Consider the following 27,897-nt stretch of genomic DNA (forward strand, 5'->3'; position numbering starts at 1 on the left):
TAAATGTCTTCAGTTTTTGTTTTTCTTTGTCGTAATGCGGAGCGATTACCTTATAACTTTTAATAGTACACATGCTGCCAAAACTCAAAACCACTGTGGAAGTGGTTTGAAGTGCTAGCTCAGTTATTGTGACCATCTGCGAAATTGAATACACACTTCTAAATTTCATCTTACCCAACCAAAGCCTTAAAAAATAGTTGCTTGATTTTTTTTTTCTTTTGCAGTAGTCTATCACTTTTAATAAAATAATTAATCAAAGCCAAATGTGACTCATGTTTGCTTTGAACTCTTTTTAAGCATCATGGATTTACATTTTGATATATGTGACCGTGCACCTCAAAACGAACATAAAGTCGCACACACTGATTTCGCGTGAGGACTGAAAATAAGTGAAATGCGTCAACCTAGCCGAACTTGACTTTTTCATATTTTCTGAAAGAGCGGGTCTTCTTTTACATTATGCTAAAATTTGGTATCATAAAACGGGCAGGAAAGTGTGTTTTTTAGCAGTTTATCTCGAACATTTTTGGAAGAATAGTGTGATTAGGTGTGTCTCTAGAATCCCTTTTTCATTTCTGAAAAACCTTGTCCACACTCTTCACTTTCAACTCTAATAACTTTTGAAAAGATAGTGCTACTGCTTTGAAAGTTGGCATTAATTATGGACAGAATGTGTTAATGAGGCATTCCTAATTTCAGTTCAATCAGATAATCCCTTCATTGTTGTTACTCTGGTGGTTTACTTCCTGTTTTTTGTCCCATTCATCGCACAGCCAGCACGGTCTGGTAAAGATTAAGCGCTTGAATAGACACTGTACTTCAGAGCCTCTTTTCTCAGTTCACACTTTTCCTGAGTTTGTCCTTTCTTTCCGATATTTAGATAGATTAGGAGAGTCCATTTGATTTGAGTTATACATAATCTTAAAGCTTAGTGTCTGCTCTTTCAGAATATGGTCTTAACTAAAAATTCATGTCTGACGACTTTTTGTTTGTTTTGAGGTGCAGGGTCACATATGTATTTTAGATACTATGGCAAGTAGTGTGTAATCACGAGGCCTGTGCATTAGGGCCCAGATATTCTAAGAATTCATTTATTGGCATCGTTTGGTGAAAGTCAAACTACAAGTAAGTGAAGAAAAAAATACCATATGGATAAGAGTTGAATTATGGGTGATATTTCTCTGTAAAACTTGATACTTGACTTCAACCAGAAGGTGCTCATCCATCAGGGTGTCCCAGTTTCACGCGACCACGCTTGAGTTTGACGTGCCAACACTTACAATGTAAAGGCATCATATCTAGTTTTGATCGATACCTAACTTCAGGTTTCCAACATTTTTTGGTGAGATAATGGGAAGCATCTTATGAAATATGAAAGAGCATGTAATTCCAAGAGAATTCACAGTTTAAATGATGAAAATTGGTTTTGAAATGGCTGAGATATCCAGAACAGAGCAATCCTAGTAAAAGGTGGGCCCACCTTTTATTAGGATCGCTTTGTTTTACTTTGTTTTCAGATAGCTCAGCCATTCCAAAACCAATTTTCATCACATAAATTGTGAATTCCTCTTTAGAATAGAATGGTATGCTTTGTACTATTTCATAAGTTGCTTCTTGGTATCTCCCAAAAAGTAAAAAGCCCAATCCTCATCTTCACTAATACTGTACTATCCCTTTAAAGGTAGGGAATCCCATTTGCACGCCTTAAATGAAGAGTTGTATAAATACAGTGGTATGTTGAAGAGAATATCATTTTAGAAACTCCCATAAAGTATTGAAAGTGGAAGGTAACATTTAGTACATTTTTTTGACGGTTAGATTTTGAATTGAATTGTTTTCGGGGCTCACCGTAAATTCCAGTACATTACTAGGCTACCTTTGCAGACCCATGTACTGCATGTGTGTCCATCATGTATATTTTGTGAAGAAAGTTCGTCAACACTTACAAACATTTCTATATACATTCTTACCACACACTCTATATGTTATTGCATCAACTCTAGTACTTTTAGATTTGTGTTTATAGATCACAAATACAGAAGAATGCAACAAAAAGGCTTAAGTATGGCTGACACACAGAACTACTGAGTAGTTGAGTTTTGTGCATTATTCAAATTTTAGATAACGGTTGACTTCCAAACTTCTAAGCAGTGGCCTAAGCAAGTCCCCTGAGGTTCATATTTAATGTTTTGCTGCATTTTGGGAGGTCTGTAAAAGGTATCCCCTACCTTTAAGTCAGATGCTTTATGGGCCGCAATTCAGATATCCATCTATTCATTGTAAAGTGGCATGATAATCCCAAGCATGATTAAGTAGTCCTGCATTTTGAAGTCATGGGATGATAGTGTGCTGCTCTACATTCGAGGAAGTAGGCCAGATGTTTGAAGCAGAGTGACACAGAAAATGAGATCAGGTGAAACTGCTTTGTCTTATAAGGCATTGCCCAACTACAGTACCTATGAAAGTTATGAGGGGGGGGGGGGGGGGGGGGATTCACAAGCACACAAATTAGCGGGTTACAAAACTCGAAATTTTTAACCTGCCAGCAAACTCGAGTTTTTTGCACGTGTAGGCACAAAAAACCCCACAAATTAGCACCATTCGCAGCGCGATGCTAAACCCAAGAAATCTTGCCGTTATTTTTTGATTAGCGCGCTAATTTGCCTCGCAGTGACGTGTGAGCAGTCAACCAAATAAACTTGAGTTTTTATATCCCATCATTCAAGGCAAACGTCACAACAGCGTGCGCTCCACACCTCTGTGAGGCTTAAGAACAATAGCCTTATCGATTTATCTATCAGCAAGTAGCAAGTTATTTCTGTATGTGTGAGTGGTTGCAAAAAAACCAACCAAACAAACTCGAGTTTCGGAGCGGGCTTGCTAACCCGCTAATTTGGAGCGTGTGAGCAGTTGCAAGAAAAAAAAAATGGAGTTTTGGAGTGCATGTGGTATTAACCCACTTTTTTGCATAATGTGTGAATGCGGCTATGGTTCACGTGATGTCGGGGTATGATGGGGAAGGGTTTACCTTGGGGGAAAGGAACCATGTGTCTCACTCTACAGCATTATCTTGTTTACGACGAGGTGTGCGTGCATACTTGTATCTAAGGGTCTACTACTCTCTGTCATTGTATGTGCTATTACATTTCAAAGGATATCAAATTTTATACATTTATTGCATTTGACAGCGGTGCTCCACCAGAAGTGGTGATAATTCCCAATGCAGTGCAATCATGTTTTATGAAGGCAAACCCTGTAAGAGATATTAGTGGGGAGGAAGGGGAGAAGAGAGAGAGAGAGAGAGAGAGAGAGAGACTGAGGGAGAGGGAGATGTTGAGAAAACAGTTACCGGTAAAGAGAAGCAGACATGGAGGAATAAGAGGATACCAACAAGTAGTGCAATGTTAGCTGTTATGAATATGCAACCACTTTGTGATAAAAAAAAAGTTGTAATGATTAAAGATACTTTTTCTGTGATGGATTTAAGCTGACCACTTCTCCCTGCATTGATATACTGTATACGCTATATATTTCGCGGGGGTTTTATTTTCGCGAATTTCGCGAGTCGGGAGCTATTCGCGAAATCAACAACACGCGAAAATATTACCTTCCAAAATGAATCCCTTGCCTTGATGATACGAACATTTCAGTACTAGTATACCATGTCACGGCTTACCGAACAGACCATACTGGCTAAGCTTGTTTACGCACGTCCACGTCTACTTTCATACGAATACTGTTGAGAGCCAATCCATTATCGCAAGGGGACCACTCGTCAGAAATCTAGCGCGATGGACTTAACCACTTCAAAAATGTTGAATTCTAACTTACTAGTTCGCAGAGTTTGGTAAGTTTTTTTCATGCAGTGTATAACTAGTATCATTCTTATTTGCTAGTACACGTAAGTTGAAAATTCACACTTTCTTTGCCACTTCATATTTTCTCTGGTCCCCCAATCGCGAATTTAACTACTCGCGAAAATGTGTGACAGCGGCAATTCGCGAAAATTTGTGTACGCGAAAATTATAGCGTATACAGTAAATGCTGGGACTTTTTCTGTCATATGAGGCAATACGATGGGATGGGGTGGGGGGTTATAGTCTCGTAGTGGTGGATCAAGGGGGGAGCGCACAGGGCGCATGTCCCCCCCCCCCCCCCGCCTTTATTTTTTTGTTAAAACAAAAGAAAAAAATGGGGGAGGAGTGCATGCGCCCCCCTTTATGTTGAGCCCACCGGAAGTGCAGGGAGACTAAGGGATCGCCTGCGGCGTCTGTCCGTCCATCGTCCGTCCGTAACGCTACAAAAACTTGAATAACTCTCTACTGAGGACTTCAATTTCAATCAAACTTGGAGGAAAGAGTGGTTATGCAAAGTTACCGGTACACATTTTACCAAACATGAAGGTCACAATGTTAAGTTTTTACGGCGCGTTTCGATTATGGCTCATAACTTTTTATGTATGTTCGTTTGTGACCAAACTTGGATGGTAGATGTCCCTTGGGAGTTTAAGGTCACCACAAGGTCAAAGGTCACAGACAGGGGTCAACGAACTTTTAGGGCCCAATGTTCAGTTTTTACGGCCCGTTTTGATTATGGCCCAAAACTTTTGATCCTTGTGTTTGTGACCAAACTTGGATGGTAGATGTCCCTTGGGTATTTCAAGGTCACCACAAGGTCAAAGGTCACAGACAGGGTCAACGAAATACTGTATATGGCGAATATTTCGTGAGGGTTTTATTTCGCGAATTTCGCGAGTCAGGTGCTATTCGCGAAATTAAAGACACGCGAAAATATTGACTCTGATCAATCTATGAATGTGACGTACGCTTATACATTTCTCCATTCGGTACAGGACTACACGATCGCGAATTTAACCACTTGCGAAATCGTTGGGAAGTTCCGATTTGCGAAAATTTAGACTTGCGAAATATATGGCGTATACAGTATTAGGGCCCAATGTTATGGTTTTTCGACACGTTTCAATTATGCTCAGAACTTTTGATCCATGTGTCTTTTTGTGACCAAACTTGGCTGTCAAATGTCCCTTGGGGAGTTGAAGGTCATCACAAGGTTAAAGGTCACAGATGGGTCAACAAACTTTTAGGGCCCAATGTTTTGGTTTTACTCCTCATTTCGATTATGGCTCATAACTTTTGATCCATGTGTCCGTTTGTAACCAAACTTGGCTGGTAAATGTCCCTTGGGAGTTGAAGGTCGTCACAAGGTTAAAGGTCACAGACCGGGGTCAACAAACTTTTGGGGCCCAATGTTAAGTTTTTACGTCACGTTTCGATTATGGCTCATAACTTTTGATCCATGTGTCCGTTTGTGACCAAACTTGTCTGGTAAATGTCCCTTGGAGAGTTGAAAGTCACCACAAGGTCAAAGGCGGAGTCAATAAACTTCCAGGAGTTAGAAGAACATTAATTTCTTCTATGCAAATAGGCTAGACACAGTTTGGCACTTGCCTTGTTTTGTGAAGGCGGCCACTCTTTATGGAATTCCTGGATCAGCACCTGCCTCATATTGTAGGTTAAAGGACAAGTCCACCTTCATAAACATGTGGATTGAGTTAAATGCAGCAATATTTGTAGAGCACATCAGTGAAAGTTTGGGGAAAATTGGACAATCCGTTCAAAAGTTATGAATTTTCTAAGTATCTACACAGTCACTGCTGGATGAGAAGACTACTAGAGTGTATGATGTCACATGCGTACAACGCTATGTTAAGGAAAATGAGAATTTCACAAAATTGTACTTTTTTAAAAAGGTGCACATTTTCTTGACTTGTCACTGACGTATGTTAAGGATGATAAATATATTATTCCCCTTGCCTTCTGAAAGAGGGAAATCAGGCGTTCTTTTATTATGCGAGAAAAGTGAAAATATCTTGAATTTTCCTTAATATACTTTCCTTATCGTTGTACACATGTGATATCACAAGCTGTAGTAGTCTTCTCATCCAGCAGTGACTAAGCAGAAACTTTGAAAATTCATAACTTTTAAACGGATTGTCCGATTTTCCTCAAACTATTGCTGATGTGTGATATTAATATTGCTGCATTCACTCAATCCACATGTCTCTGAAGGTGAACTTGTCCTTTAATATCCAAATTGCTGATCCAGTTCAGGACAGCATTACTTGGTTTTGCAAGTTCGTCAAGCCTTCCTGGGAACTTCCACAGGTGGCAGTCTTCCACAATTTGGTGCAGGATTTGGTCAGGATGGCTGCAGTCATACACTGGGCTGTCCCAAGAACCCCGATTTGTGTAGATGGTGGCCTGTCCTTGCATGGAGGGTTCGGATATAGTGGTTTAATTAGGGTGAGCTGCTGTTTCTGAGGGAGGTTAAAGCTCTCTGGCGTTGGAAGGGACTATAAAAAACCTGCAATTATTTGTGTACATGCAAATATCCAGAGGGTTTTGCAATTGAAAGCAAATTACAGAAATCTGATCTGCCTGCACCGAGTTCACTTTCAATGATGCTAAAAATGCAAGAAGCATATTGTGCATTTTGGAGTACCTGCAACAAGTGTGCATTATTTTGAGATATGGCATCAAATTTGACTGAGAACAATGCTGTAAAGCCTGAGGCTGAGAGAAGAAAAAAAAGGGAGAACATGAAAAGAGATGAAAAGATTCAGATAAATTGTACAGCTGGTGACTGATCTCAAATTCTTTTAGATAATGAACTGCACAGGATGTGGCGTATCATATTTTATTAACCCAAGTGCCGTTTTATTTTTCATAGGCAAAGGCTTAGATGAACAAGCGTTACGTGAGGGCAAATAAAATATGCCTTGACTTGAGTGTACATTATTTAAAAGGGCATTGTACCAGTTTTTTATTTTTTATATGTTGTTCTTTTAATTCTAAAAGACCTAGCGGCGCAAACTTAATCAAAATTTCACGATTTAGTCTGCAATTTCATGTACAGTTAAAAATGGAACTTTTTAGGTGAGAATTATGCTAATGAGCTGACGAGCCCGGGTGTCATGATGTCACAGGTGCTCACAATATTACTGATTACAAGCGCTCGCATACACGTGCGTTAATTCATATCTAGTAGCAGACGACGCTTAGGCCTAATTAAAGGTAGGGGATACCTTTTACAGACCTCCCAAAATGCAGCAAAACATTAAATATGAACCTCAGGGGACTTGCTTAGGCCATTGCTTAGAAATTTGGAAGTCAGCAGTTATCTAAAATTTGAATAATGCACAAAACTCAACTACTCAGTAGTTCTGTGTGTCAGCCACACTTAAGCCTTTTTGTTGCATTCTTCTGTATTTGTGATCTATAGACACAAATCTAAAATTACAAGAGCTGATGTAATAACATATAGAGTGTGTGATAAGAATGTATATAGAAATGTTTGTAAGTGTTGATGAACTTTCTTCACAAAATATACATGATGGACACACATGCAGTACATGGGTCTGTAAAGGTAGCCTAGTAATGTACTGGAATTTACGGTGAGCCCCGAAAACAATTCAATTCAAAATCTAACCGTCAAAAAATGTACTAAATGTTACCTTCCACTTTCAATACTATATGGGAGTTTCTAAAATGATATTCTCTTCAACATATACTCAGTACCACTGTATTTATACAACTCTTCATTTAAGGCGTGCAAATGGGATTCCCTACCTTTAAGCTAGCAGGCGGCGCTTGTGTACTGTCCTATCTATGTAGATATCTCAAATTTCGCTGAACCAAATCACACCAAAATTACAGGATATACTTCTAAGCATATTCAAAGTACTGTAAACGTCAATATTTTCGCGCGATTAATTTTTCGCGCTGAGCGGCTCGAAAACGTATTCGCGGGTTCTTAAATTCGTGCTCCGCAGCAGGTTGCTTTACTGTAGTACACATTCACTGCTTTCATCCAAAGCCTCTGCTACATAGCTTGCTATGCCAGCGTACGACAAGCGACGTAGCGAGCGGCTCGACTGCGAGTACAAACACTCAAATACGTAGTACAGCTGTGACTGTAGTACCGTAGTCACGGGGGAATGTAGCATCGGTGCGTGCGGTGCACACATGCATGCTACAGTACACAGCAATCTATTGTCTCTTCGCACAGTACTAGTAGCGTAAACATGCCTGTACATTGTACTACGTAGCAGTATCATCGATGAAGCGCACACAATTCATCCCGTTCAAAATGTGCATAGAAAATTGTGAAGATATATTCGTGCGTTTTTGAATTCGCGCTAGCCGAATGTAGCGCGAAATCCGCGAAAATTAATGTACCGCGAAAATTTCCACGTTTACAGTACTCTCTTATATTTGAACAAAATTGGTAATCGGGAAGTGTCAGTATCGACGGCGACTTTCAAGTCGTCACTCAAAATAAACTCACTCTTCGCGAGAGATCTTGGCGAACACGACCTGCACACTCTAGAACTGAAGTTAGCCGACTAGTACTGTGTGAACGGGGAATTCACGTGGGAACTTAACTCAAAAGTGTAATGATTGTGGCGACTTGTGTGATTTAGGAACTATATTTTTCATTCAACCTACCACAAATAATTTGTAAATTTATTTTTTGCTCCCGATTACTTGAAAGATTTGTCTCACGAAATTTCTTGGCTAACTTCAGTCTGTGCGTGCGCAGGCAGGTAGGGCCTAGATGCCGCGATCACTCATGTTTAGTCATACTAACGTTAGAGCAGACGACAAAACTTACGCTTCCCGACTTGCAATTTGGTTCCAATTAGCGTGAGCAATTGGATATATGAGTCATAAAGTATTTCCTGTGATTTTGATGCAATTTGGTAAAGTGAATTTTGAGATATCTGACATGGATACGGAAATACGCTAGCACTAACCATATACCTACACCAGCGCTTGGATCGCGAAGCGGCGGCACTGTTAACGTAATTAGTATCTACGTGGTCAGGCCACTCTTCCGAGATATGTGTCCTACTAAAACTAATTGTTAGATCTAGACCTTGGTGTAAACACGACCGCCATGAGATTTATCTCGATTACAGAAACATTGGAAATCAGTAAAGCAGATACCTTACCTACAAAATTCAGCACAGCAACAACAGTGCCTGCAGCACAAGGGTCTAGATCTTGACCTTGCAGTCTGGACTTTGCACGTACAACTACAGCTAGCTGTCACAGGGCTGCCAACCTTGAGTGAGAGTTCGGAGTGAGACATTGCGAGGGAGCGAAGCGAACGAGGGGGGGGGGGGTGGTGTGGAAGGGGTGTGTCCCCCTTCCACGGTAGGGAGCTTTGACAATTTTACATTTTACATGGTGCAATCTGATGCATACTTTAGTCATGATTTGAACGTATACATACATACGTACATACATACATACATACATACATGCAAGCAGCACGATGAAGGAATGAAAGTCTCACTCTCATCTAAATGTGATGAAAGAAAGATCCTCTGGGCCGGGGCTGCTATACTTTGAGCGCCTGGTACGTGTGTGCGGCGGCCTGCTGTGCCAAAAAACTCGGGATGAGCATCGCGATCGTCATCCCGCTAATTTGTACGTGTGAACCCGGCTAGCGAGCGTCCACACGTACCAAATTAGCGGGATAGCGATCGCGATCGGTATCCCGCTAATTTGGCGAGCGTCCACACGTACCGAATTATCCCGCTAATTGCCGATAGAGATAGCAGCAAAGCCTGCAAACTGGGTCACACAGCGCCCTTCTCTATCACTGCCTGCGCGCACTTACCTTTGTCTTTTACGCGTCAGTGGTGTGGTTCGCGCGCTTTGTTGTTGTGCTCCAAAGAGGTGAAGGACCTCTTCGCAGAGGCCTCGCTGTTGTGATGTGCGCATTGCATGATGGGATATAAAAACTCGAGATTCTAATCCCGACCGTTCACACATACCAGCGCGGGGCCAATTATCCCGCTAATTGATGAACCAGCGCAAGATTTCTTGGGATTAGCATCGCGATGCTTATCCCGCTAATTTTTGGGTTTTTTCTGTCCACACGTGCAAAAAACTCGGGATGACGATCGCGATGCAAATCTCGAGATTTGTATCCCGCTAATTGGTGTACGTGTGAACCCGGCTAATGGTTAAGCTTTACACCCGCGCAGGAAAATCTCGAAACTTTGGGCTTGCATGGGCATATTGATATTCGGAATATCAGAGAATTTAGAGCTATGTTTATTTTTTACATTCCATTTTGGGGGTTTAGCGTGAGATTTCGTTTATCAGAGTGAGACAGTCAAAATTGGTTGAATTGAGTGAGTCTCACGCTGATTGCGTGAGAGTTGGCAGCCCTGCTGTCAACGGCGAGTGAGTGTACTCATCAAAACTTGGACTGCCACCTAGAATCTACTCGGTCCTTGACTGCTCAGTAGTCCTAGTCCTAGTTCTAGTCTAGAGTCTATGTGTACTGGGTGACGTTTTCTTCTGACTAGGCGTAAATCGTGATTGCCGTTGACTCTATTTGGATTTAGATTTTAAGAATCACTCAGCCCTCATCTACGTTAGATAGTTCGAACTGTCGAACCATATATCGCGCATCAATGCATAGTTAGTGTAACACACAGTTTTCTATGGGCAGCACCTTGGGATAACGATGCCAATTTCATTTTACATATCTGGAATATTCCCCACAAGTGTTATCTAAATAAAAAGCTTTGAAGAGATTCCTTTTAAAAATCAATAAATATTGTTTAACATATTTATTTCAGCTCCATATCGCAATTTTACTAAATAACAGCTTTTGCAGTACTTCGCGTAAGATCTCGTCAGTAAATTGACATGTGTAGTTCGTCTTGCTAAAGTCGGAGTTGTGCATACTGAGCACCTGTGACATGCGCCAAATTGTGTGGATCGTTCCATGACTTGCTCGTTTTCATTTTTTTTTTAATCATTAGGCTTATCCTGGGTTTTAGAATCCTCTCTTTCCAGTTGTAGGCATCAAAAAATGTAGATTAGAAGTATCAGACGATTAGAAAATGTCAGTACAGTCTTCTTTTAAGAATAGTGCATAGCAGAATATCCATCATTTGTAATGCAATTCAAGCACTTGTACAGTGTACATACCCTTGGTTTGATACTGATTTCGTGCGGAACAATTTGTGGTTGTAATATTGCATGACCGTGCAGTATAATGCAAACAGTGACCATAGTTCAACCAACCACTCAAATCATCTCATGATTAATAGTGACGCATGTGTGTGTAAGTTCATAAAGCATACATCAGTAGATATTTATGTGTTTGTGCATGTGTTGTTGTTGTTGGGTTTTTTTGTGTGTGTACCTTTGTGTGTGTCCATAATGTATACCTGCATATCAGTCGTTTAAAAATAATCTGTGGGGGTGCTCAAGTACCCTACTAAACTGTCAAGGGGCTTGAAAACTCGAGAGTAGTACAAATATGCAATGAAATTTGTTGATAATAACTACTACTTGCAGTCCAGACAGACTTTCATCTGTCAAAATCCAGCCAACAGGTACTCTGCATAAGTCACGAGTTGCTGGCAGTCACCAGTCATTGCGTCACTTCCATTATTCTTTCGTATGTTTTGTGAAGAACCATCCCGCAAGGTGCTACCTTCCGTGATCGAGAGCGACGACACTTGGACCACTTCAAACACAGAGCTGGATTGGCTCTTGTGAGCCGCATGTTCTAAAGCTCATCAGATGTGTGGATCTGGTGTGTGTGTGTCAAAGAGTTTTTGTCCCATTTTAATCTGACCTCCATCCATCCGGACGAAGTTTTATTTCCCTTCTGCCATATGTCCTGTGGGGTCATCTCATAATGACCGAATGGGAAATGTTATGGCCTGGTGCAGTTTGTGAGGAAATTCTCCCCACATAGAGATTGTCAAGAATAAAAACATTTTTGTTTCCCAATAGACCACTTTATACCAATGTAGCATCCATTGTCAGAGCACATTTGGTCTCCTGTTGAGCACAAGGGGGAGGATCAAATTCATGATCAACATTATCAGGACAGCCACTCCTTGTACTGTAAAAGTGGACATTTTCGCGGTGTTGAAATTTTGAAAAATTGAGCAAAGAAAATGGGATTCCATCGGGATTCGAACCCGAGACCTCCGGATTGCTAGCCCGGTGCCCTACCGACTGAGCTGTAGAAAGCCCTAGTTCAGTGTTCATCCCAGAAACCCTAAATTCTCAATGCTCGAATAGTCAGAAGCTATAGCAGTGTGTTGTGTGTGACACACACACACACACACACTTAAAACTGGCATAAACCCGAAGGATAATTCAACTTGGGTATAAATGCAATGGATCACCGAAGTGATGAAATTTTCACGCATTTCGCGCAACCAGAAACTAGCGGGAAAATAAAAGCACACAAATATTTTTGCTTGCCATGATCCTGTGTGGGATGTCTTGATTCTGCGGAATTAAAAACATGCGAAATTCTTCTTACCTGGCCAAGCGCGAAAAATTCGTCACACGAAAATATCCACTTTTGCAGTAGTTGTCTCTAGTGGGGTGCATGAAGACAAACTGTAAAATCAAAATGTAAAATTAATGTGTGAACTTACTGCAGGACCTGAACAGTGCTTTTGTTGGTATACCATCCCCATGCATGTTGTTTCTAAAGTTGTTGTTTTTTACACAATGGGGGCAGCCTCCATCAGCTCGTGGTGTGCAATCCTGGAAAACTCAAACAAGGTATCCTAGGCAGTGCAAAATTAATGAACCATAGAATAATTCTATTAAAGTGCATGTGGATGCTTTTGTGGACATGCCCTTGTACAGGAGTGGAGTTGAATTGAATCAAAAAAGTCTGATTTATATCTGCTTGGCTTTTTTGGGAAGCACTGGAGTATGCCGGTAACACCCTGTTTTAACATACTTTACCCTGACAACATCCAGAGAACAAAATTCCTCACGCCAGGTAATAAAACTGCAGGAGAGAGGGAGGAGTACCGTTTTAACCCATCCACGTACGGGCCTCTGTGTAATCTGTAATATCGTGCCTGCCTAGTAAGTTGGCCATGAACTTGGGCGCGATCTTCCCTACGGCGCGATCTACACGCGAAGAGCATTCATACGTCATGGAAAAAACTGCCTGTGTCATTCCCACTAGGCAGGAGGGATGATGCGTGTACACTCGTGCTAATATGCACTTAGTTGACTCAATACAGCACTAGTTTATGTGAATTTTGTGAAAAGAAATAATAAATTGTGCAGGAATTATGAAAAAATATTGTTTCTGTGTATTTCATTGATAAATCCTCTTCATTTCAAGCCATCTGTAATCACATCTAACCCACTTGCGAATCGACGTGTCCATAATGTCCTCGAGCCCCACCCCCCCGCCCCCGAGATAGCTCTAGAACATTCCATTCAATGACGGGGTTTTCATTTTGCAACGTTATCTAATAACTCTCATGTAAGCAAGTTCTTGCTATGGCTAATCTATTTTGTAATGTATCATAATCCATCTATGCTGAGATAGCCTAATTCAAATTTGCAGAGACATACAAAAAGATTTGTTATACAATCGTGATACGTTCAACTACTCATTTACCCTGTGCTGAAATCCGCATGTCTGCTCCGCACATGTTATCGCTATCGCTCAAACTTCGATCGCGATGGCTTGTGTGTGTACAAAGGTACACAGTGCTACTAGTAGTTTGACGTGCATGTGTGGAGAAGCATGGGGCTGAGAAAACCCGGGACTCCACGTGGTGTAGTGAAAAACAAATCGGACGTTCGAAGTCGTACATTCAAGAGCTAAAACAGACAAATAGCGAATTCAAAGTCCACTGAAAAGGTCTTGACATTGTAATGTATGTTCCAAAATCATGTCTGGCTTAGTTTTGAGAGAATTTTCTACACGCACGAGATCAGGAATGAGATCGGTGAACTGGCTAACAACGTGTGTACTGTGAACATGTGACTGGCTTGTGCACATGGCCTAGCTAGGTGATCGTGAGAGTGCGGCAAGAACGCTAGGAATGCACCCGAGATGCGGTGTGTTGCAAATTCTTGGGGTGAAATTAGACTTCCTTGTTCAGCCCGTCTAGTATCTATATTTTTTTAATAATTCTAATTCTTCATAAAATCACGATAAAAAGACTTCATATATTCATTTTATATTTTAGAAGCGTAATATGAAATATTTTGGGGGTTTTTTTTAGTCCAAGAAAAAAAATAGTTTGAATAAAAAAATAATAATAAATAGTCGTTCTTGACTCAAGTCTAATTTCCTGCGCCTTCTTGCAGTTACCCCGCAGTTGCCCATGGATACGATGCATAAATAATCAGCTGTTTACTGAGTCGTACTAGTGTACCACCCTACTGCTCTTGTTCAAATTGAGAGGATTGTTATTTTATCGGCGGCACTTAGTTTTATAACCTCATCCAATAAAAAGACAAATTCAAACATCAAATGGTGTGACAGTTTTTGTCAGAATTCCCTATCAATTTCAACTTGTTGCCAGGATAGTTTTCAGATTTCACTTGCTTCATTATCGAAGCTGTTTGACATTTGAAAGAACTGCTCCATAAGAAATCACCTTTCATTTGTTATTTATTTTCACAAACAAGTATTTTGGTCACTTGAATATTTCTTATTATTACTTCAATGTCATGATATTTCATGATGGTTATGTATTCTGTCTTTACATGGCAAGATGGGATTTTTTTTTTCCATCCAGGGTCGAAGAAGAAAGTGACAGGAAGGAAACCAAAAGGATAGGGAGGAAATGAAAAGGATACAATGAAACACCTGATCAGCAGGCTCTTTTTTATTACAATGGTGAATGCAGTACATCAGAATTTAAGTACAGTTCTAAATAATTTATCAGTTGAAAAATGAGCAAAGAAAATGGATTTCATCGAGTTCTAAATGAAAACTAAATTAGCATCGCCATAATGATTTAGATCTAGAACCTAGTGCTAGTACTACAGAATAGACCTGATGCAAACTTGTTGTCAAGCTTTTGGTTGAGTTTCTTCAGAGACACGAATTTTGGTAGCACAATACCCGAGTGAATAAGAAAAAGGAAAAAAAAAATAAATACACAACTGTAATGCAGGTCTCTAGACCACTCCCGTGCACGAGCGAGCATCAGCCCCCGTTTCTTCAGTGTCACTCTAGCTCTCGTCATTTGCATTGGCCTAGGCTAGGTTACTCGTGTCGTAGTTTTACTCGCCATCATCAATGTCATACATGGTTACACAAAATAAATTACATCTTGCCATCACCTCAACCACAGCAAAACCCTGAATATCACTCCCATCATAGTCACTCTCAGCTCACAAAACATATCAGCAAACGATACAGACATCGCAGACCTAGCTAACTACTAGCTCTAAACATAGTTGTAACTACGCCACGTCAGACATTAGTTGTACACAAAAATGAAACGGAGGTGAAAAACTAGTAATGAATACACGAAGATCATCAACGATGGCATATTACCGTAGAAAAAAATACACAGAACATCTTGCACCCAAAAAAAAAATCGAGGTAAAAAACTACGATGAGAAAAACTAGGGTGAAAACACGATGCTTGGAAGACGAACGATGAAGACACTACGGCAAAAATGCTTACACGGAAAACAAACGAGTGGGTACCACACAAGCTACGATGTTATGCGCACATACGTAGATAAGCTACATCGTGTTCAATCAAAAAACTCAACAAACACTAGGACAAAAACTCACCTCTAAATTGTTGCAAACGAGATAATCACTTAGAAAAAATGAACAAAACACTCTCAGAAGTACGATTGTTCTCTGAGAATGAAAGATATAGAATGATACGAAAGCAAAAGAGAGAAAAGAGAGAGAGAAATGGACGGGAAACCTAGAGAAGTTACCCACACTCACTAACGTAAATGGAATTCGGCACACACACCCCCGTGCCCGCCCCAGCATAAGCATAGCATAGCAGTACACGTACACACACAATTCAGGAGATATCGTCAAGCACTCTATGAGGAGATCGATATCACGATACCGCGCGTAAGAAATCACTGCAGTTGCTGGGGCAACAAAGATACATGCGCGCTGTAAACATGAATATTGATTAGTTTCTCAGCAGGCTCGAACCCCTGGCAGGTGTTTTGGCCAATAAGAGACATTCTAAAATATGTTTCTTTGCATAAATTATTTTTCTGAGTCCCAGTAAGGATCTCTGTGATTGGCTAAAATTATTCTACAGCTCCTGGCCAAGCCTGAGGTCCTAGGACGCCCTCTTTTGGTCATAAATAATAAAAACCACGTTTTTTGTGGGAGGTGACGGGGATGGGTTAACAGACACACCTCGAAAAACTTCTCTGTCTAAATTATTGCGTATACGTGTTAATGGTGTATCATGGCAATGTTAATGTCTGGGTAATGTTGGGGGTAATGATGGGCTAATGTTTGGGTAACTTTGGGATAATATTACCCAACTGGCTAGGGTGGAATTTGGTGAAAGTTATCACGACAATATCCGAGCAACATTTTGCGTGGATGGTCTTAACAGGCAGAGAGAAAAAGAGATTGCCCAGACATTGTCGCGGTAACTCTGATTTGAAAGGCTCTCTGAAAATGGGGCTCCAGTATTAAAGCAGCCACAGGAGCACTAGCTGGCTGCAAGTCCCCTCCAAAAGACTAGGCAGTGAGGATACAGTGCCTTTCCTGTAGAGCTGCAAAGAAGACTCAAATTTTTTTTGGACCTTGTGATTGATGGCCTGTGGCCTTATCCACTGAGCTGCAATGGCACCTCATTTCAGAAATGGTGTTAAAATGACCTCTTTAATACTTCTCAGGATATGAAATGAGTGACTTTTAATGTGAATCGATTATGAAGAGAGGCCTACTTGGAGATGTCCCAGTTACAACACTCCCACAGAATAAGTGTGCATTTTATATTCACAGTAAAATGCATTTAGTGGTGGGTGGTTTCATAGCACACCCTGTATTATTTCTTGGGTATATGAGTGTGATCCTCAAAGGGACCTACTCAAACTCAAGAGAATTAGGGGTTTTTTTCTCCTTTTTTTTTTTCAGGACCACTCTCGTATCCAAGGAAGAAGAGAATACGGTGTAAGAAAAATAGCATATGTGCATGGCTCCAATCATGGGTACCCAAAGTGTAACATATGGGGTCAAAAATGAAGTTCTTGGAATGAAACTGATTCTCTCCTTACAATCTTCCTTACACCCTGTATTACTCACACACCAATTTTAAGAGCTGTTCCATGGGCAGTGCACATGTAATCAAACATCAAAACATCAAGTGTCTTTTGTTCATAACTCCATGTCCATTTCCTGTTTTTGTTTATTTTTATTCATTTATGGAAGCAGTTCAGAAAAAACTTCAGTGATATATTAGTTGATAATTGCTATGAATATCATCATATACCAGAAATTCAGGGATTTGCATCTTCACCAAAGCATAGTGATTGAATCCATTTTGGACAATAGTTATGAACATTCAGATTTTGTGACCTGTGCTGAAGAAATTTAGCAAACATCCCTAAATTGATATCATATCCCCATTAACAACATTTCAATAAACAAAGGTAATGGAGTGGACCAACATATAACATAACTAAAGTTGTAATCATTCTTATTCTTTTTCACCGTAAGAATTTGCTGTTGTCAAAAGAGATTACGTTCATAAATGTAGGACACTACTGATGGTTATTTTAAAGAAACAGATTACTCTTATGCATCAGAACTTACAAGAAACTAGTTAAGACTAAAGAAATAACGACTTAAAATCAAATTAATTTTACAAGATTAATTTTAAGATAAATGTTTTAATTGTATGAAGTTGTCATTTTGTTCATAACTGTCGGACGTGGTGTCCAGGTTATGAACATAAGGAAGAGATGAAAGGAAGTACAGTCAAACCTGCCTTAGCGGCCACCTGTCTATAGCGGCCACTGCAAAATCCCCCCGAGAGAAATGTCCTGTTAAAGACCCTGTGTATAGCGGCCACCTCTCTAACGCGGCCAGCGGCCACAAATTTTGTTTCCCGCGGGAGATATTAACCTGTCTATAGCGGCCAAACACCCAATGGAGCCGTAGCCAAGCCGATAATTCAGCGTATTTTTCTGTTTAGCCGTGCGAGCAACGTTCAGTGATCGCCACCGCTGCATTCATCCCTCATTCAGTCCTAATAATGCACGATTCTTCACGACAATAAACATGCTACTGTGCAACAATTTCATATACACCGCCATGGTTAAATGCATGAAACGAACGGTGTATGCATACGTACACACATACACTGTATGTACATGTAAGGATACAATGATGATACATGTACATGTAAGCAATGCACACAAAGTTGGATTACCTGTCTATAGCGGCCACCTGTCTATAACAGCCACTTTTTCCGTCTCCCTTGGGTGGCCGCTATAGACAGGTTTGACTGTACAACAATATGTAGTATACAACACATAAAATCATTAGTAGTTTGTGTTTTTATCCTGAAAAAAGACAGAATAGCTCAGAATTGTTAAGAAATAGCTACATAACTTTGACATTGATATTAAATAAAAACTGAATCTTACGTTCATACCTCTTGTTCATAACCATGTCCACCTTCGTACTTGATGAAAAATTTATAAAAAGATGTAAAATGCTTATATGTGAAGTAATATTTTCTTATATTTTTATGAAAGCAATCCCTGGTGATACAAAAGTTTAGAAAATGATTTTCCATTACTTCAGAATAGGGCTGTATTATGTTCATAACTGTGGACACTAAAAATTCAAGTGATGTTGCAAGTGATAGTATATTTTTAATATCAGAGTAATGGGGAATAAAAACCTTTTTTAATTGTTGGACTGTTACTCTGATCTCTTTTGAATGCTATATTACAAAACAGCTATTGCAATATCAACTGCAATTGTGTGATTTATTTATATATGTTTGGTGGATGCCAAAAGTTATGAACAAAACCCTAAATATTAATTCATCCATATATTTTTATTTGAAGAGCATATGGCATGCTCTCAATATAATTTTTTTTTTGTACTGTACTACTTCATACATTTTATTCATCAAATGCCCAACAAAAGCACAATCCTTCCTTTTAATGATGGGCATGTAATTGTGCTGTTTTTAATGTTACATTTAAAAAGCCAAAACACTGCATTTTTTAATCTAAAAATGGCTGTAAATACAAAAATATTCTAAATATTACGAAACTAGTCTTACAGCTTCCTTAGCTTTATTTTGTTAAATCTTTATCAGAAAATAGCACCTTGGTGCGGTCAGCACAATTCTATGGATGTTAAAAATATTGCAGGATGAAGGGTACCCATGATCAGAGCCATGCACATATATATTTAAAGTGAGTTCATTTGTGACCATGCATCACAAAACCAACAAAAAGTCACACACCCTGATTTTGCATGAGTACTCAAAATTTGAGGTGAAATTTGTGAACCTAATCAACATTAAGTTTTCTATGTTTTCTTGAAGAACAATTCTTCCTCTACTTCGTTTTAAAGTTTAGATTTATAAAACCAATGGGAAATTGTGTTTTGAGCAGTTTTTACAGAACATTATTTCTTTGGAAGAGTGTGATTAGTATGTCTTACAGACCCCTGTTCATTTCATAAAAACCCCATACTGTTCACTTTCAACTCTGATAACTTTTGAAAGGATAGTGCTAGTATATATTTAAAGTTTTAATGAGTGTGACAACTTTCAGCTTAATCCAATAATCCATTCATTGTGGTTATCACAGAATTTTACTTCCTGTTTTTTGTCCCATTCTTTGCACAGTGCCCAACTTGGGGAGATAAAGCACTTGAATAAGCCATATACTTCAAAGCCTCTTTCTTTAGTAAACACTTTTCAAGAGTGTTCTCTTTGTCTCTAGTATTTAGACAGGTTAGGAAATCCAGTGCATTTTAAGCTCAGAGTCTGCTCTTTCAAAATCTGCCCTTAATTAAAGGGACTGTACAGTACTGGTTGAGGTGGGGATTCATGTTTTGCACATTCCAAAGTGAGATAATGAGAAACCTCTTATGAAATATGAAAGAGCATGTAATTTTAAGAAGGGTTCAACGTTTATTTGATGAAAATTGGTTTTCAAATAGCTGAGATATCAAAAAAAGTGATAATAATAAAAGGCGACATGCCACAACTCTTTGTTTCACATTGTTTTTGGATATCTCAGCCATTTCAAAACCGATTTTCATCAAATAAACTTTTGATACGCCATGGAATTGCATGCTCTTTGACATCTCATAGAGTGGTTTCTGAATATCTTGCAAAACATTAAAAGCTAAATCCTCACCTTAACCAGAACTGTACACACCCTTTAAAGGGATGTTTATTTTACAGTTTTGGTTGAGATGGGGCTGCAGGTTTCCAACTTATTTGTTGTGTATGTGTATGTGAGGTAATGAGAAACCTCCCAAGAAATATGGAAAAGATGTAATTCTTTGATAGAGGAATTCAAAGTTTATTTGATGAAAATTGGTCTTGGAATGGCTGAGATATCCAAAAAAAGAAAAAACAGTCCTAACAAAATGTGACAGGCCGCGGCTTTTGTTACGATCTCTTTGTTTTACCTTGCTGTATCTCAGTCATTTCAAAACCGATTTTCATCAAATACCGGTAAACTTTCAGTTCCCCTTAGAATTGTATACTAATTCATTTAGAATGGTTTCTATATATCTGCAAAATGTTAAATACTGAATTCCCTCCTCAACCAATACTATACCTTCCGTGCAACTGAAAAAACATTCCGTGTCTGGCGACTTTTGGTTGGTTTTGTAACGCAGGGTAGCATTTCACTTCACAACAATGAGAACATGTGGTGTAAAGACATTACCAACTCTGCTAGAAACTAAAAGGTACATGTGTAGGTAGAGTGACAAAGGATGCAAAAGAAAGATGGGGAAAACATCAGGCGTGGAAATACGGAACAGAATCTATTTAATGCAGTTTTTAATATGCAAGACTGGATCGTCTTTGATAAAGTAAGAATCAGGTCTGAAATACCTGCTCCCTGTGGACATGCAGGCAACAGCCAGCATTTTGTTGTTTTTTTTTCTGAGAAACTAAAAGTTTTATGTGAATCTAGTCACGAAGCAAAAATTGTGGCTTACACGTGCTATATGGCATAGAATGAATTCTGCTGGTTTACATTGGCACTGTGTAGTACAGTGCTAGAATGACACAGAGACCAGGAGGCATGTGGCTGTGATGCCCCACCAGCTGGCCAGGATGTCTGGTCCTGAAAGTTGAAAAATTTATGGTCACTACTGGCCAGGAACCATTTTATGTATTTGATAAAGTAACTAGAAAATCCTGATATTTGTTTGAAAAAAATATATACATGATTTTCCTTGCCTTTTCATAGATCTGCGTAACCCATTGAGGACAGGCTAATTTTGCGGCAACACGCATATTCCCATAGACACTTGCCCCAATATACTTGGGACTCGTCCTCAACGGGTCAATGCATATAACTCAAAGTTTGGCTTCTTGCCTTCAGCTCAGCTGTGAGCTTGATCTAGCTTCTCTATTTTATTTTTTCACTATTCTGCACAGAGAATCCCAACAAAAGCACTGAAGCCCGCACGACATCTAAGAAACACTGCATCAATGAATTTGCCACATAACAACCCTCTTCTGATCGGGCAGACCATCATTTTGTACCAAATAAACAATCAAAATGTCATAGTAGACGATAACTAGGAGAATGCAGGCAACAATTAAAATAAACACACTTCAAGCCATTGTCAAAGGAATAAAAGAAACCTTCACAGTTAAACTACACAGTTTAGAAAAAAATGAAATAAAAACCAAGAAGGAAAATTAGCAACCAGACATGTAGCGATAGAAGTAAAAAAAAAATCTTGAATTGTGTAATTGAATAATTATGTTCGAGCGTCTACATAAAGGGTTGCCTGTGTTTGATAGTACACATGATGTGATATTCACTATATAGTATGACGGTACTTGTGTCATAAATGCTGGTTGTGCCATATGGTACTCAATTATTTGGAAAACAAACTTATGGTCTGCGCCAATTATCTTGAAATGCAGAATAATGAGAATTATAATTTAGGTTAATTGTTACTAAACCTAAATCATATTTAGGTTTAGTAACAATCAAATGGGTCATTATTCATTTTGATGTTGTTTTCCATGGCCTAATCCGTTCTGGGGATGATTTTGAAGAGCTTCAGCTTACACAGGGAGTGGGTGGGTATTAACAAGGGCATACGTTCTATGTGTCCCCACCACCCCCCACCACCCAAGATTTGCCTTGATGGCATGGTATTCTGTGGTGTACATCAGCCGGCTTTTTAAAGTTTTTCCTCCGTGTTTTTTCGCCATGGCAATGGTGCACTCAATCTCACGGCAAAAATAGTTGTCCTGCTAATTAGGAGAGAAACGTAATCATAATGCCAATGGCTGCACGGACTAATGATCCTGGCTGTAATCCAGCCCAGCTCGCTCTGGGTGCTCTAAAGGAAATTTCCCCACACGGTCAAACCTGTCTTGATATTAACCACCTGTCTATAGCAGTCACCTTCTTTTTATGGTCACCTATTAATCCATTCCCCCCCCCCCCCCAAAAAAAAAAAAAAAAAAAAATGCATTGAATTCCCCGCCTATGGTGTCCACGTGTTGGATATGACCAGCTGCAACATTTTGCATCTCATGGTTTCTATTTGATTGTGTATAGAAGCCTCTTATGTCTTTTCTTGGCCTGCCAGAAGAAGAATGGAGGAAAAAATAACAACAGATGTTGCTTAATTTTGTAATCATCTATTTTTTCTTAGCACATGACAACTGTTCAGCATACATTACTTTGATTATGATTATACATACTTGTACATTTGTACATCAAACATCCATACACGTGTACATGTCTACTACATGCAGCAAAATCAAAATGGCTGCAATATGAAAATGAAATGCGGTTTGTCATTCTGAAGTCTTGTTATTAGATACAAAAGAAGATGCATTCTCATGAATCTTCAGAATTATGAACCTCATTTCTTTTTCAGATTAATGAACCTTTGATATTATGAAACTTTTTTTTTTTCACTTTAGGATTAATGAACCTTCAGATTAAAATGTAACCATGTAGTCTTTTCATGTATGCTTTTTGTGTTAAACTCAGATATTTTTTAACAGCAGAATGATGTAATCTGTGATTTGTCTAGATTTACTTTGTCAATTCAATTCTTTTCTTTGTCTTCCTTTATTTTGCAGATTTCCTTCTACTCGCCCACCCCAAAGAGGCACAAGATTATCATAGAGTCAAAGGCATTTCCCAGCGACCACGTGAGTAAAGATTTTAAAGCATTTTTCTGTTCTCTATCTCTTGTGTGTGTTGTTGATGTTTGCATTCAAACTGAAAGAGATTTCATTTCGATCTTTGTTTGGTTGCGTTTATGCTTAACTTTTTGGGGCCCATAATCCAGGGTTGCTTCCTGACTCACTTTTTGATATTTAAAAGGCATTTCCATGCGCTAATTAAAAACACATAAAAAGGTGCAGTTATAATCAGTGATTCTCTTGAAACATAGTTACTGGGGCATCATTAATGCAAGTCATGCTTTATGATCAGCAGTTCTCTCCCTAAATGCATTTAATGGGGAAGCATAAACACAGAATCACAGACGCGGAACAGTTTGCTGCAGTCAGGGTTTTAGTTTTTCATCAATGCGCAGTGCATGTTTACGATGTCGGCTCTTTCTTGGGCTCATTTCAGCAGAACCCCTAATGAACGGCCCTTTGGATGAGTGTTTCTGATCACATTTCAAAAGGCTGATTCTGCCTTTGCAAATTGAGCATTTAAACGCACCTTAAAGGGTGTGTACAGTTCTGGTTGAGGTGAGGATTTAGCTTTTAACGTTTCGCGAGATATTCAGAAACCACTCTATGAGATGTCAAAGAGCATGCAATTCTAAGGGGTATCAAAAGTTTATTTGATGAAAATCGGTTTTGAAATGGCTGAGATATCCAAAAACAATGTGAAACAAAGAGATCCTAATAAAAGGCGTGGCCTGTTGCCTTTTATTATTATCACTTTTTTGGATATCTCGGCCATTTGAAAACCAATTTTCATCAAATAAACATTGAATCCTTCTTAAAATTACATTCTCTTTCATATTTCATAAGAGGTTTCTCAATATCTCACTTAGGAATGTTCAAAACATGAATCCCCACCTCAACCAGTACTGTACAGTCCCTTTAAGTGTGTCCCTTTAAGTGTGTCTTGACCCAACATTTCACCTTTCTTAGCCGGCCCCATCCTAGAAACCACTATTCTGTGGTTTATTGTAGGGCAAGTCCAAGATAACACGCGCGTTACGTATGGGACATTCAGAGACTTTTATGACCTGAAAAATAGTGTTAATGGCTTTTGATCATATTAAACTTTATCATGGTGATTGATATCTAGGAGAAGTATAATCATGCAAAAAATGGAGAAAAATGACCTTCACAATTATATTCTAGAAGAGAAAATATGTGCCGTTACGTATGGGACCAGAAAAATTTTGTTTTTTTGAACATTTTTTTCAACCTCAAAACTCTCTGAAAGTATTTCATTCTACAACTTGTAACTCACTGTGATGAAAGTCACAACACTCAAGATTATCACAGGTAAGTTTCATGTCATTAGGCAAAAAGCTCTAATTACAGGTTCTAATTAAAGACAGACATGACGTGTTACGTATGGGACAATTACGTATGGGACAGTTTGTCCCCCATTCATTTAGTGTGTGAAGAACCATGTTTATGGGTATTTTGCATAATTATTGAAGTAAAATCAGTTGAAACTACTCAAATACTGATCCAGATTGTCAAGGAAACAATATTCCCCAAATATTCACCATCCTAATCATATTCAATCATATTTTTATATTTTTATGACCAACCTGAGTATGCATGCCCTTTGTCCCCCATTCGTTTAGTGTGTGGAGAGACATGTTTATGGGTATTTTGCAAAGTAATTTTGCAAAATACCCATAAACAAATTTTTGCATAATTATTGAAATTGAATCAGTTGAAACTACTCAAATACTGATCCAGATTGACAAGGGAACAATATTCCCCAAATATTTACCATCATAATCATATTTAATCATATTCTATATTTTATGACCAACCTGAGTACATGTATGTATGCCCTATTTTTATCAGGATAGTTACTACTGAAAAATTGAATAGTTTAAAGTGTTTACTTCCATTGATGAAGGGCAGTTTGCCATTTCGTTTCAATAAAAAACAACTTGACACAAGAAATATTAATTTTTATAAATAAGCAATACCTGCTGCGTGGAACCCCAGTGATCGAGTAGATATATGATGTCTGTCTAGCAGTCAGGTCATTGATTCGAGTCACACCTCAGTATGTATACCCATGATTTTTGTCGTGGCTATTATTGAAACCTGAATAAGGACAATTTGTGTATCACTTGCAATAAAAAAAAAAATCATTTTACTTTATATTGTTTTAAGATATTTATATCACAACCATTTCAAATTGGATCTCCATCACTAAACTTTGAATTCCTCTAGTCTTAGGATTGTATGCTCTTTAGTAATTCATATAATTGGTTTCCAATCATCTCATCAAATGTTGAAAACTGAATCCCCATTTCTGCAAAAAACTATACCATCCCTTTAATGCTGATTTTTCATTGTGTATTTTGCCATTTTCCCCTCCCCCTTTCTGAAAATTGTTCAGTCAAGTACATGTATTGTTTAAAGTGTCTATAACTCAAAAAGTAGCTACAATGTTGGGATGCTTTCTTCAGGATGATTGACCATTTGTGTACTGAGAGACCTTCCCAGCTAGCTACATGCATTCACATGCATTATGTATGAGGATGTCCCATACGTAACGCATTTGTCCCATACGTAACATTATTTCAATGCCTAATAAAAAATATTCCTTTTACTGTTTTTTCTTTTTTCTGTGGTATTTAATTTCTCTAAACAATAAATTAGAACTTTCCAAAAGGGCATTAATATAACCTTAGCAATTTCAGAAAAAACCTTAAAAAATGACCTCAATTTGTTACGTATGGGACATCTCATGATAGGACACGAGCTAATTTGCATAATCATTTGCATAATCCCTAAATTTTCATACCAAGTTAAACTATTTGATGAACTTCTTATGTCCACATATTAATCAAATATCATTTGCTTTCCTTTGAATTAATATGAATTTTTATAAATGTCCCATACGTAACGCTGTGTTTCACATTTATGCAAATGAAGCCCTTGAAATTTGCATAAATTTACGTAATATAATTTTTTCCTCCATGGAAATCAAAACTTCAACTCATAAGCTTCAAAATGATACCAAACATGTCAATATTGAGCAAAGATGAAATTTTGCCTTCTGAGGGGACCTTATCTTGGACTTGCCCTGTAGAGTTGTGCTACTACTATTTCTACAGTCATTAGCATTTTATTATTAAAGTGGAGTAAACAATTTTGCTTGTATATCATTCTTTGCTGTTAACATACAGTTGTTTGTCTATGCATGTTCTATTTTTGTTTTTTTTATAGAATTTTCAAAAGTATCTTTCCTTGGTAAGGGTTGAGTTTCTAATTCTTAAATTGTCAATGCATTCTAGAATATTGCAGTTCCTGGTTTTTTTCACTCACATTAGCGTTCATGTGTAAAGTGTTATGAGTTTCTTAATCGATTTTGTGCAGATCTAAAGCTACTTGCTAACAGTTGCAGATTAAAAAAAAAAAAAGCTGTAGTGCTTCAAATAGTTCTAAAATGTGAGTTAGGGAAAAAAATTACCAACATGAAAATGTTAATCAGTATAAACAATGTCAAGTATTGTTAGATAAATAAACAATGGGAACAATAGTTTTATTTAAAAACCGTTTCTAGAATAAGGTGGTGATTTATTGAGAAAATTTGTGATATCTCCTGTAATATATTTGTAGCTGTATTGCAAATTTTGTGTACGGTTGGGTGTTTTGTGATATAAGTGAACTATGCCTCAAATTTGAATAATTTGAACACTATTTCAATCACTGCTCCCAATGTTAAAGAGTGGCTTTAAACGGCGTCTGATCTTTGTCTGGTATGAGATATGCAGCAAGTTTCAAATGTGCATATTGAATGATAATCAGAAAATCCTCTCTGTGCAGCAATATTTTTCCCCCATCACTTAATGGGTTAAAGATTTGCCTATTTTGATGTATGTAAATGCCAGAGGCATATCTCTCCATCAAGAGCTTAGGATTTCCCTTTGCCGTGCATAGGAAACTTGGGAGAAAGGGTTTCTTTTCTGGATTGTCTCGAGTGTATAGCATGGTAATAACAAATTAGGATTTAAAGGGAGGGAATATACCCATGGTTTACACAAGCCAAGCAAAGGAGTAAGAGAGCTAAGAAGTAATACCTGTCTGCAGCTGATTCATAATAATGCTTTTATTGGGTTTTCCTTGAAAGCTTTGTGTGGTGATGTTTGTGTGTGTGTGTGTGTGTGTGTGTGTGTGTGTGTGTGTGTGTGTGTCTGTATTTGTGTAGCATTATAGAATTTTGAATGTGTAATAATGATATTTCAGCAGCAACATGAATATTCCAGCGGCATAAAACTTGGAAACCTACACACAGAGTCGTAATGGACAGTAGACAGTCTTTCACCTCAAATAATGATAATAATAATAATTGTACTTGTAAGGCGCTTTATACTGATATTTCTAAGCACAAAAGAAAACAACCCCCCCCCCCAAAAAAAAAAAAAGAATAAAATAAAATGATATTGGGACAATGCAAAACCTAACTTACAATCACAAAAGAAGAAGAAAAACAGTATATTTGATACAGTACGATACAATAATTAATGACTGACTGTGTCACAAAAAACAAAACAAAACACTCTCAGAAAAACCAGAAAGTTTCTGGTGTTTTTGGAGGAAGTTGACATATCTCAGAAAAGCTGGAAAATCAG

The 27,897-nt window shown here is 38.5% G+C and overlaps 1 protein-coding gene across 1 annotated transcript in view; it reads left to right on the forward strand.

Moving 5' to 3' along the window:
• LOC139735570 (kynureninase-like) overlaps positions 1–27,897 on the forward strand; it is a 76,329-nt gene that overhangs the window by 20,070 nt on the left and 28,362 nt on the right. Inside the window, exon 5 of the mRNA XM_071646327.1 lies at positions 23,174–23,245. Within this exon, the coding sequence (XP_071502428.1) occupies positions 23,174–23,245 (72 nt within the window). The remainder of the gene's footprint in view (positions 1–23,173; positions 23,246–27,897) is intronic.

The sequence above is a fragment of the Diadema antillarum genome, unplaced genomic scaffold (assembly GCF_040938485.1).
Source record: "Diadema antillarum isolate AM-2024a unplaced genomic scaffold, OU_Dant_1.0 seq00000586_RagTag, whole genome shotgun sequence".
NCBI lineage: Eukaryota > Metazoa > Echinodermata > Echinoidea > Diadematoida > Diadematidae > Diadema > Diadema antillarum.